Source organism: Hipposideros armiger, unplaced genomic scaffold (genome assembly GCF_001890085.2).
Source record: "Hipposideros armiger isolate ML-2016 unplaced genomic scaffold, ASM189008v1 scaffold_169, whole genome shotgun sequence".
Taxonomy (NCBI): Eukaryota; Metazoa; Chordata; class Mammalia; order Chiroptera; family Hipposideridae; genus Hipposideros; species Hipposideros armiger.
In genome coordinates, this window is record NW_017731519.1 from 151,619 (window position 1) to 163,646 (window position 12,028).

General features: G+C 33.1%; 1 protein-coding gene across 3 annotated transcripts in view; it reads right to left on the reverse strand.

Annotated features, from left to right (window-relative positions):
* Window positions 1-12,028, reverse strand: part of PHIP (PHIP subunit of CUL4-Ring ligase complex) — a 116,625-nt gene that overhangs the window by 28,424 nt on the left and 76,173 nt on the right. For all 3 annotated transcript variants that reach the window (XM_019651911.1, XM_019651909.1, XM_019651910.1), the window contains 4 exons: window positions 10,328-10,468; window positions 7,712-7,788; window positions 5,444-5,672; window positions 357-476 (listed from right to left, as the gene is read on the reverse strand). In XM_019651911.1, the coding sequence (XP_019507456.1) occupies window positions 357-476; window positions 5,444-5,672; window positions 7,712-7,788; window positions 10,328-10,468 (567 nt within the window). The remainder of the gene's footprint in view (window positions 1-356; window positions 477-5,443; window positions 5,673-7,711; window positions 7,789-10,327; window positions 10,469-12,028) is intronic.

Consider the following 12,028-nt stretch of genomic DNA (forward strand, 5'->3'; position numbering starts at 1 on the left):
TTCTTTAACATGCAATATATTTAAGTCTTACACTAAGAAAAATTAATATCTTCTAACTTAAAAAAGAAAACTGGCAATAAAACTCTTATAAAAATACATACTAGTTTTTAAAATACTAACGAAATTTCCATTCTCTTACAATATTTAGATTTGCAATATTTACAGGAGCCTCAAAAAAGATGATCATTAACACTTTCCTCCTAATTGTACTTTTCCCATACATAGTTACAAATATTTAGAATGAGACTTTTTATGAAATGGCTGCAATCTTCTAGAGTCCTATATCAAGAGCTATAAAAAAATGTTTAAAGTTACCTGAAACAAATAAAGGGATTTATTAAAAAGTTTAACAGTACCTCATCACCCATCTGTGGTACAAACGGACATCTTCGGGGAACAGCATCTGTAATCCATGTTGAAGGTAACCATTCTTCTAATGTCAATCCATTTTCTGTTAGTTCTCCTACAGCCAATCTCTAAGAGTTTAGAACATTTACAGTAATATTATCATAAAAGCATTCATCTATCAACCTGCTCATAAAATAAAATGAAATAAAACAAAATAAAGGTAGTTAAATAAAGGTAGTTAAAAGGGGAAGATTATTGTACAAAAATGTGTGTTCTTTAAGTATTAAAAACCTATTATGCAAAAAGGGGAGCAGTGGCAAAACTTATTTGATCTCTCCAAATCACTGCATAAAAAAAGAACTAGATAAGCCAAACCCCTCCAGACAACATTCACAACAAAATTAAGTGACAAGATATTCCCATAACTACCAAAGCATAAGCTCTTGTAACCTGTAGCCTATCAGTTTTATAGACATTCCATGTAACAGACCAAGGTATAGTGGAATGAATGGGGTTTTTTGTTTGTTTTTTAAATCCTACACAGCGTGTTATTAAAGACTATATAAGACATTCTTATATGGGCTGAGTAGTGCAAGATACAGAAGGCTGTTTCCATGGCTGGGCATTATACTTTTATATAGCCCAAGAATATTCCAATTCCCTTTTAAAAGTAGCCATTACACATTCTTGCCTCACAATTACCTTCTAACAAAAAATTTTTTCTTCAGATTTTTGCCAAACAAAATGTTGTCAAGCCATGTCACTTACTTTTTAATTTTCATGGGTAAATATAAAACTAGGCCTCTAAGAAAACGTTCTTTCCCTTTACTTATCACCCACAAGTGGCCATAGTGGTCTGGATATAGCTACTTTAGACTTAGGAAAAATGGACTTTCTAAGTGTCTTTGAAACCTATTATTATTTATAAGCACAGAAACTTCACCCACCTGATTAAAGATGTTTTGGTTCAGTATTTATACATAAGACTTCTAAATTTTATTCTCTTGTGTGTGTTTTTGTTTTTTTTTAAAGAAGGTAATTATCACTGAGTTAATGCCTGTTCCCTAAAATAAGAAATGTGATAATGGGATATAACAGAACACTACCTTCAGCAGGTACTGTTATAGTTGCTACTCAATATTAATTTCCCTCTTCAGTAACCACACCTTGCTGTTTCACAAACACATCAGAAGCACTCTCTTTTTAGAGGCTAAGGGAAGGGAAAAGGACTTTGGCATATACTACATGTGACATGGATCTATAGAATTGTTGGCAGAGGAGTGACAGGATCTGACTTACATTTTAAAAGGACCACCCTGGATGCATCTGAGCAGGGATTTGCAAATTATGGCCCAAAGTCCAAGCCTAGCCTGCCATCTGCTTTTATAAATCAAATTTTATTGGAATACACCCATACCCATTAATTTATTTTGTCTATGGCTGCTTTCAGGCTACAATGGCAGAGTAGTTGGCCCTCTACAGAGAACGTTTGTCAATCCCTGCTTTAGAGAATAGACACTAGGGGAAAAAGTGAAGAAGCAAGAAGACAGATGAAAGACTACTGCAGTAATACAAGTGAGAGTTCATGGTGGCTCACACTAGTGTGACAGCAAAAGTGGTGAAAACAATCAAGTGCTAAAGACATTTAGGAGAGCTAGGATAATTCCCTGATAGATGGATATATACTAAGAGAGAAAAAGAGGAATTAAGGGTAACACCAGGGTTTTGATGTAAACAACTAAGAGTTGTTATTGTTGACATGAGAAAGATAAGAGTGGAGCAGGTTAGAGAAGAAAGCTTAGAAAGTAAGTTTTATATGTGTAAGATTTGAGATGTTAAGTCAAATGATATCTGAACAGTTATTTTATCCAGTTATTATGTACTGAGTATCTCAGAGTTAGATCAATAGATTTTTATCAGTTTTACATATTGAGATTTTGAGTTATAATGTGTTTTGAAAAGAAAATAACTAGAAAAAGTCTGAAAGTTGTTAACTCCAGCCTCAATATGGACTATTAATTGTACTAGGCAAGTATTTCTCCCCATAAGAAAAATTCTATTGATTGGGATAGCTAACAATTCTTACATGACCAGGTAAGTTGGATATTAAATAGGAATAATCATCTTTATAACTGTAACACTATGGTATAGCCAAGAATCATTATGATAAATCTTATTCCCCAGTAATTTTTAGGGAACCTAGAATTTTTGGTTAAAGTAGATTTCTGTTACTTAGTACTTAAAACCACTTAGAGGATAAAAAGCATTAAATATTCCTCAAAATTTCCACCCTCATGATTTGAGATGTGTTTTTCTTTTTTAATTTTGGAGATACAGGTAATTAGTTTCTATCCATAGAAATTCTTCTAGGCCTCAAATCTTATTTCTTCTGGAAGCCTTACCTGGAATTGTAAGGTAAGATGTCCCCATTTAATTCCTGATTTATTATCTTTAAAATTAATCTGGCAACTAAACATAGTAGATCATGTGATATTTCTTTTATTTATATCTTGTGAGGTTCAAGCAATTTAGACACACATTGTTTATATAATAGAATAAGTAGTATGTCTTACACTTCTTTTTATCCACTGTATTACTTTATAAGCAGTAAGCACTGTAAAATTTATTGATCTGGTTTCCAAAGCTCCTAACAGCATAAGGGGTATATATGAGATACCATCTGAGATGTCTTACTGCATCTTTGAGAATTCTATTTTCTAATAAGCATTTTCTATACCTGCCTTACAGTGTTTTGCTTGATTAATTCAAACACAATTAGTCATATGGAAAATATTTTCATGTTTTCATACATGCAATAAATATTAATTACTTAAAGATCTCTCAGTTACATTCCAGGTCTACAACTCTATGCACAAGAAGGGAAATATTATTGTGTTTATTTGAGCTAGGAAGACTAAGGAATAAAAACAATTTTATCCACTGTTGGATCCACTGGTAGGCTAACACCGAACCATGTGAACAAAATCCAAATTAAAGGGAATAAATAGTCTATGATATCCTAACCTTATGATATTTAAAATTTGTCCCCCATACATTTAGTGGCAGACAGATCCTATTACAATACTTCAAGTAAAACAGTGAAATTGAAATTGCCAAACAGTAGCAGTGGATCCAATCATGGTACTGCATGAAGGAGCCCAAGGTATTAGTTTATGGATGATTATCAAATCAAGGGGAACAACATGAAGTAAACTTCATTTTTGGGACAAAAGAATTATGTTCTCATAGTGATATAACACTGCAAACCTCAAAAGTTCATCAAAATTGTCTGGAGATGAAAAAGAAGTGTTCACTTTAAGTTAGGTACATGACTAAATCGGTTTTCTTTAACCAATCTACCACATAAAACAATGGGTCCGCCTACATTTATCATCACTGACAAGGCAGAAGAGAAAAACTATGGGCAAATGTGTGGTATTCTCTTTGGTAAATCCTCCTCAGAAAAAAATAAAGGTGACAAGAAGAATAGTAGGCTGTGGAATCCAAATTAAAGTAATTCATAATTATAAAGCTTAAACTAACAAAAGCTCAATTAGTTTAAATAAAATAAGCACAATGACAAAAGTATTCTTAAAATTTTCGAAGCTCTCTGGGGGACAAAGACCCTATAAGACTCACTTGTATTTATATTTAGTTTCACAAATGACAGTTTATATTTAACTGTAAGAATGCCAGAGGTTTAAAAAAAAACAACTTCCTTTTTGTTGAACCAAATATACTTCTCATTTATCATCTTCTGAGGAACAGAAAACATGTCCCTTAGTTTTCATTTACTTTACAGCAAAAATTAAACAGCTCTTAGTTTTCAAGAGTTCCAACTCGAGAGCTGATAGATCTTATTTTCTTAACATTTATCTTCTCTGATCTGTCTCAAATTATCCACAGACTAAAGATATAGTAATCAAATCAAGACTAACTCCTACTGACATAAGGATCGTCTAATTATGGCTCACATGATGTATAAATAAATAAAGGCTTATTACTAGAGTAGTATCCTACTTTAGATTCTTATTTGTCTTGTGGTCAACTATGACAACTTAGGCCGTTCTTATTCCAGGTGATGTTCCAGCATGCTTTCCATTTATTTTCAGGAATATCAATAAGGATGGTTAAAAGGTAAAGGCAATTAAAAGACTAATAAACTGTATGTTTTGCAGAATTTTTTTTTTACATACATAAATGAATAAATATCACTGGGCTGTCAAGAAAAATATGCTCATATTATAAGACTGAACACTCAATATTTAGAATAAAATTCTACTAGTAAATACTCTCACATGCTAAAGAAATAACCTATATTTTGGTATACAACAAATACTCACTTAGTCAATAGGTTCTTCAACTTACAATAAAGTTGAAACGACATATAACAAAACCAATTTATCATATGCTAATAAAAATAAAAGTTAAATTCCTACAGCATCTCATCAACATTACATCAAGAGGATGTTGAACGAAACATTCGAGGACCTGCGCTATTCTATTTTACTACTGTGAACTTCTGAATTTTTCCTATTTACTACTTGCTGGTACTCCTCAAAGATATATGTTTAAGTGTTCATCAGCTGCACTTTAAAATGTGTCCTTTATTTTCATAGAAAACATTAGTTTATATTTTAAAAAATCAACCTTTTGGGCCGGCCGAGTGGCACATTGGTTAAGAACTGGCTTGGGACGCCAGAGGGCCCCGGTTCGGATCCCACATATGAGGGCCAGTGACACTGCCCTCCACAGCTAAGATGCTGAACAACAGCTCAACCTGGAGCTGGGCTGCCGTGAGTCGCCGGCAATGGCGGAGGCTGCAGCCCCTGTGGCAGTGGGTTGCCATGGGCTACCGTGTGTAGCCAGCAGCCGCAGTGAGCGGCCGTCCAGAAGCCGGCGACTGATGTGCCTCGCCCGGGAAGAGCGCAATGATGGTGCCAACTTGGGCCAGTGAAGCAACGTCCTCCACAACTAGACTGAAGAACAAAAGGACAGCAACTTGTCTGTTCCCCTTCCCCCAATTCCCCAGCAATGTTCCCATCCCGCCCCCCCCAATTCCCCAATAAAAATCTTAAAAAAAAAAAAAATCAACCTTTTGCTTTCTTTCTTTGGGCTTCTTTTTCTTTGGTGAGATTGGTCCATCTTTTTCTTCATTTACTTTTTTCCTTTCCTTTTTAATCTGTTTTTGCTTCTGTTTTTCAGATTCTTCTTCATCTGAACTGCTTTCTGCTTTCTTGGTTTTATGCTTAGGAATCTTCTTTGGTGGCTGCAGATTAATTCCTGCGTCTGCTGTCCAGTCAGAATAATCACTGGAGTAGTCACTAGAAAAGAAAAAGGGATTTAAAAATTATACACACAAGATATATTTTAAAACTTTGTTTTATACAACTGTAAAGAAAGACTGTAACAAAGAGGAATGACAGAATGGTACATACTAAATGAACTAAAAATATTTCCCTAACTTTCAACTCAATCATCATTCAGTTTCTTAAAATTTTATAGGCTTGACTTAAATATCTCAAAAAAAAAAGAAGATAAATAATGGCATAGCTTTAATTGAAATAATGAACTTAACTGCCTTCTATGATTTTAACAAAAAATTGATTTCTGAGTGTTGCATATTTTCAAAATATTGTGGGGCATATAAAAATAAGGAGCAGAGAGTCACCTTCCTCAGTTCTAGCAACAGCAAAAAGGTAGATCTGGACAGCACAGGAGGTATCAACATTGAGGAGGAGGTATAAAGAGAGGTGGAAGCTCTTGACAGGGTTTAACTCTCATGGTAGAGGACCAGTGTCCTTGTGGTAGCTGGATGTTGAACTGGCAGGGTTAGAAGTATTCCTGCTCAGTGGAGAGGCTGTGCTTGTAAACTTCATTTAGCATCTACATACACCTTAGGTATATCTTATGCTTCAAACCATGCCATGATTCAGAAAAATACAGGCCTTATTATTTTATGTTATCACTGACAATCATGTTTGCCATTTTTCAGTTACCTTCAACAGACCTAAGTTTTACTTAACTGATGTTGTTGCAAAATAAAAAATCCAGTTATCTTCTGTTTTAATTTTCATACATAATATTACTTGATTTTATAGTTTTACAAATATAAACGCCTTAAATCTAAAATATACTATGCTAAAATAATTACTTAGATTTAGTGACATCATGACCTCACTCCCCTCCAAATATTCCTGATAAGTCCTAAAAGGAGAAATTTTCCTGGAGTTTTATTCTATTCCCACCACCTCTTCCCCCGGTCCAAATGTCCTTTATAGGCATTAACCTACATCTCCCCAAGAATAATCATCACAGATAAGAACCAAATAATTAAGGGATTTCCTAGTATGATTTCATGACTCCATTTTTAAAATTTAAAATGATTTTGAAGAACTTAAATAAAAAAAATATTTTCAGACACTGTTCTAGATGCATGGGAAAGTATCTGCAGAGCAAACATCTATCCATGACTAGGCTGTCCTCAACTTATGAGCATTTATTTACACTTACCTCAATCATGGTCACTGTGAATGGCACATGCCAAATACAGTTCCTACTCTCTGGAGCACTCAGCTCTTACAGAAAATCTGCTGCCAGCATAAATTTAACTACAAACCCAAGAGCTTATGTTCTTAAAACAATTGCCCCCAACTGCTGAAACCACAAGAAAGTATTTCTTTCGCTGCCCTGTTTCAAATGCAGAACACTACCAGACATAACCCTGGGCATTTTCATATCATTCATTACTGGGCATAACTGTTGTGGAAATAGGAAAGTTCTCGATTTTAACACTGTTATAAGGAATTCTTAGACTCCACCTCTTAGTTTCTCTGGCAATTTTATTTTAAGAGCTATTGCTGCCAGGGAATTAGTTAAGGGGCTAAACATAATTACCTATATATACTCCTTGCTACTAAGATCTTACAAGGTCAGCCAAGAATATCAGCCCTGTAATAACATGAATTGCCAGTATAAGGAGTTGTGGGGCTCCTCACTTACATGGGGTAACAGGAAAAAGAAAAAGGTTATCCTCATTGCTGGAAAAAAAAAATTATTAGCATTCAACATATTCCACTGTATAAGACAGTTAATTGTACAAGATTTTATTACATAATTTAATGCTCAAATATTTCTCAAAACCAGTAATAAAATTAATTTGTGGTTCAGCATTAAAAATAATAGCATTCAAAAGATAAAATATCAACTAGGAAAATAAAGTTAAAAGCATTATTTTGCAGATATAGTTGCAATTACCAAATTTTTTTCTACTAAAGAAAACATGTCAGAAAGAAAATCTCCTAGATTTTGGACAACTAAAAGTTTATATTACATTTGGAGAAATAAAAATTCATTAAATTACCTAGAACTGCCATCACTGTGCCATGCTCTCTCTTCTTCTTCAGAGGTTCCACCACTGACAGCAACAACTTCACCTTCCTAAGAGATATTGAATACACATTTTATTTTGCTGATATTGAATACATATTTTATTTTGCTATTTTACAAAATAACATTCTATGACTATAGAAAATATCCGTAATATCTAACAGTACCCATCATATTATTATATTTAAATTTAAATCTGATTTAAACTACTTACAAAACACAGGCCTTATATTTTTATACAAAAAATTATTAAATACATTTAATAATAATTATTAAATCCATCCAAATTATTAAATTTATCCAAAGATATAATACTTATAATTATTGGATTCAGTACAAGCTCTTGGATGAATAATACATTGTTTGTTTTTTAAAAGCCAACGTAACTTCTAGATTGGATGATATCAAATTCCATAGTTAATGCAAATCAATTTTTACTTCTTAGACCTTTTTAAAAATGTAAGCTTTCTTTTTCTATAAATGCTTTAGGAAGCTTAAAATTGGAACGCTTATGTTTTCTTATTAAAAGAGCTTTATCATACCAAAAAACAGGATACTCCAACCCTAGTATTATTTTATCTAAATGGCAGAGGATTAAAAACTACCCAAACACACTGTTTCTCTTTAGTAAATACTGGTCAATGTAAGATATTCCTGTGAAACCATTTTCTTTATAAAAGTTGGGATTTTTGGTCACAAAATCTTACACAGCCTTTCCCTTTCTCGAATAAACTTTATGCTCCAATAAAAATAGCAGCTCACATTAAATAAGCTTTACTAAATGTCAGAAACTACTCTAAGCACTTTGTATGTATCATCCTATTCGATATGGACAAAACACTGCTAATGATAGGAAGTAGTTATTTAAATAAAAGAAACTAAAGCTTAAAAAGGTTAAGAAATGTACCCAAGGCAGCAAAATTAATAAGCAACTAACCCTAATTTGAACTCACGTCATTTTACTCCAAAGCTTAGACCACTCTCCACGAGACTGGTTCAGTGTTATTACTTACTAGGCACATTCAGATCATTTTGAAGAGGATAATGCAATGTATTCCTTTACTAATTAAATAAAATAGCATATTTGGAGAAAAAAATTTTTAATTTTTGATGTCTTAATGAAGAATGTTTATTACTTAATTATTCCATAGTTTTTAAAACTAAGCAACTATGAAAAGATCAAAATCCAACAGTAAATTTTATTTAGCAAATTTAATCTCTATTTACTGAAACTTTTCAGAAAAAAATCTAAACAAATGATCTGATTACTCCTACCCTTAGTATATTACTTTTTAAAGAGGGAGGAAAAAAACATACTTCTACATTTTAAATACAAAATTTTCATAATATTTAAACCCAAAACAAAACAATAACAACAAAAAAAACAAAAAACAAAAAAACAAAACAAACTAGGATTCTTTCCGTTAATCAATATATTGTGTCCAAGTCACATTCTGGTCTCATGTACTCCTCTAAAAGGATGTTAAAGTATAAACTGATTAATATGAAGACAAATGAAGCATTTAGTACATTTTTATTTAACAGATGTACCTGAAAATACGTTAAGTTTCTAACAAGCTCAATCATATTTAAAATACTTCATAGAAACTTATTAAAATACTATAAATCTCTCAAAAAGAAACATTTTATAAGGCAAATAATTAGCCCACATATATTTTATGTCTTGTATGTATATCTAAATTGTCATGTGTCAAGTTTATGTAATTAGTATATTTGGTCTTTTTACCAGATGCGACATATCATTTTGATCTGACCATATTAGGAGCTAAAGTCACTGGAGACTAACTTTTAAATTATAATTAGAATACTCTCAGTTTGAGTTAATACCACCCTATCCACAAGAATATACTCAGAGAATTCCCATATATGTCTAACATTGCAAAACACAATATGGTTTCAAAAATGCAGTTAGTATCTAAGATCAGAGTCTTAGATCTAACTGTGACCAAGGGGGGTGACAGAATGCGTGAGGGGGAGGGATATGGTTACAAGCCTTGAATAAGATCTGATTACAAATGGAATGCCTTTGCTGAAAGAATATTTAACTAAGTATAACAATGATATTTATGGAAATAATTGTACATAAGGAATATTTTTTAAATTACATTGAGAAAGCTAGCTAAAGTGGTACAGACATTAAAAACTACTCCAAATTACTAAATGCCTATTGGTTAGTTATGATAGCTACAGACTAGTGCTTCATGGTACGAATTAAAAGCTTGGCTTTAGAGTGAAGGGAACCTGGGTTTAATCCCTTCTCTACCATTTAATAGTTAGGTAAATATGTAAGCTAAACATCTTAGAACCTCAGATCCTTCATATGTTTAAAATGGGAATAATTCATACGCATTTGTCTTGTGTATTTGAGGTTATGAATATGTGTGCCATGCCTAGAACACACATAATAGATCTTCAGCAAATGGAAGCTATCTATCACTAACATCGTAAGAACCTAGAAATACCAGTTTGAGCTATATCTATAAATATATCAATAAAAGTGAAGATGAAAGTCATATTAAAAGATAAGTAAAAATGGAGACAGAAATCTATATATGGGCTGAGATCTTACATCTGAAGAACTACTGCCATTTTCTATCTCTTCCAAAGGTCTAGGAGTCTCTTCCAATGCAGATCTCGTACGATAACTATGTTGATTTGCCTGCTGCTTTTTGGATTCTCCAAGATCCAGAAAGTGCTCATGAGTATGATTCTGAAAAAAAAAGTAAATTAAATTCATTTTTGGTGTGCTTAAAGAGCACACTTTTTCTTTAAAAGTTATGTATTTATAAATTATAAAAAATCAATTTAAATTTTAACATATTACATAAGTGAACTACATTTATAGTATCAGCTCAAATATTTTAACATTATGTCAAATTAAATCACAGGTTTGTGATATGCTGAAATTCACTTGCTGATTGATAAGTTATAAAAACTTTTTCTGATTAAGTGATACAGACATAAGGATTCATAATAATAGACTAAGCCTAACACTGAACTCTCCTATATCCACACCAAAACTACAGAACAGATATAAGAAAAGAGACCACAGGCTGTGAGGCATATTAATAGACAGAGGCAAACTGGAAGCCAAAATGGTGATCACAAAATACCCTGCCACTATGAGACTAGGGTATCTGGTAGCTGGCTATCTCTCTTCTACTGCAGATGAACGTAGGAAAAGTCTCTGCAGATGAGAACACAAAATCATCAAAAAATTGATGAAGTCCAACATGGTCATGGAAATGAACAAACTCAGCAAACATTAATTTACACCTAATAAAAATCTTAAAATATAAAAATATAAAGAAAACATAATAAAGATTACTTTCAAAAAAAGAATGAGACTGACATCAGACTCATAATATGTCACACAATAAATCATACAATAAGTAAATATACACTAAGAAAAAAAAGCACTATCTTTAAAGTATTGATGGAAAATAACTGAACCTATAATTATATCCTCACTATTTTTTTTTCTCTTCTCATTAAACTTTGCTTTTATGGGCCTTAAAATATTGTGACAGATTTTTGGTTGTTTCCATTAAGAAGTACTGATTTAAAAACTAACTTAAAATTGCCACACACACAAAAACAAATGCTCCACAAAACATTCTCCTTTCCTTCAAGGTTTTATGATGCATTGTCTCATTAACCAGTCTTTTTTACTATTGAACTCACAAACAGTTCTGAGATCATTCTTCCACCACTGATTAAAACAGGATGGAAGGTATTGGGGATAATATTCATTTAGCCTTCTGGGCTTTCTGGACAGACTCAGTGACCTTGCCAGCTACAGCTGCCTTCTTGTCTACTGCTTTAATTACACTTACACCAACTCTCCATCTCATGTCATGAACAGCAAAACCTCCCAGAGAAGGATAGTCAAAGAAGCTCTCAACACACATGGGCTCACCAGGAACCATATCAACAATGGCAGCATCATCAGTAAGAATTTGGGGCAATCTTCCACCTCTACCTCAGAATGACAACCTATCTTCTTCAGCTCAGCAAATTTGCAAGCAACATCGGCTGTGTAGCAATTCAGCACAGTTGCATAGCCAGCTCTGATTCGGCCTGGATGGCTCAGGATAATCACTTGAGCCATGAAGCTACCTGCTTCCACTGGTGGGTTATTTTTGCTGTCACCAGCCATGTTACCACCACAAGCATCTTTGACAGACACATTTTTGACACTGAAGCCCACACTGTCCCTAGGAAGAGCTTCACTCCAAGCTTCATGGTGCATTTCAAAACTTTATTTCCG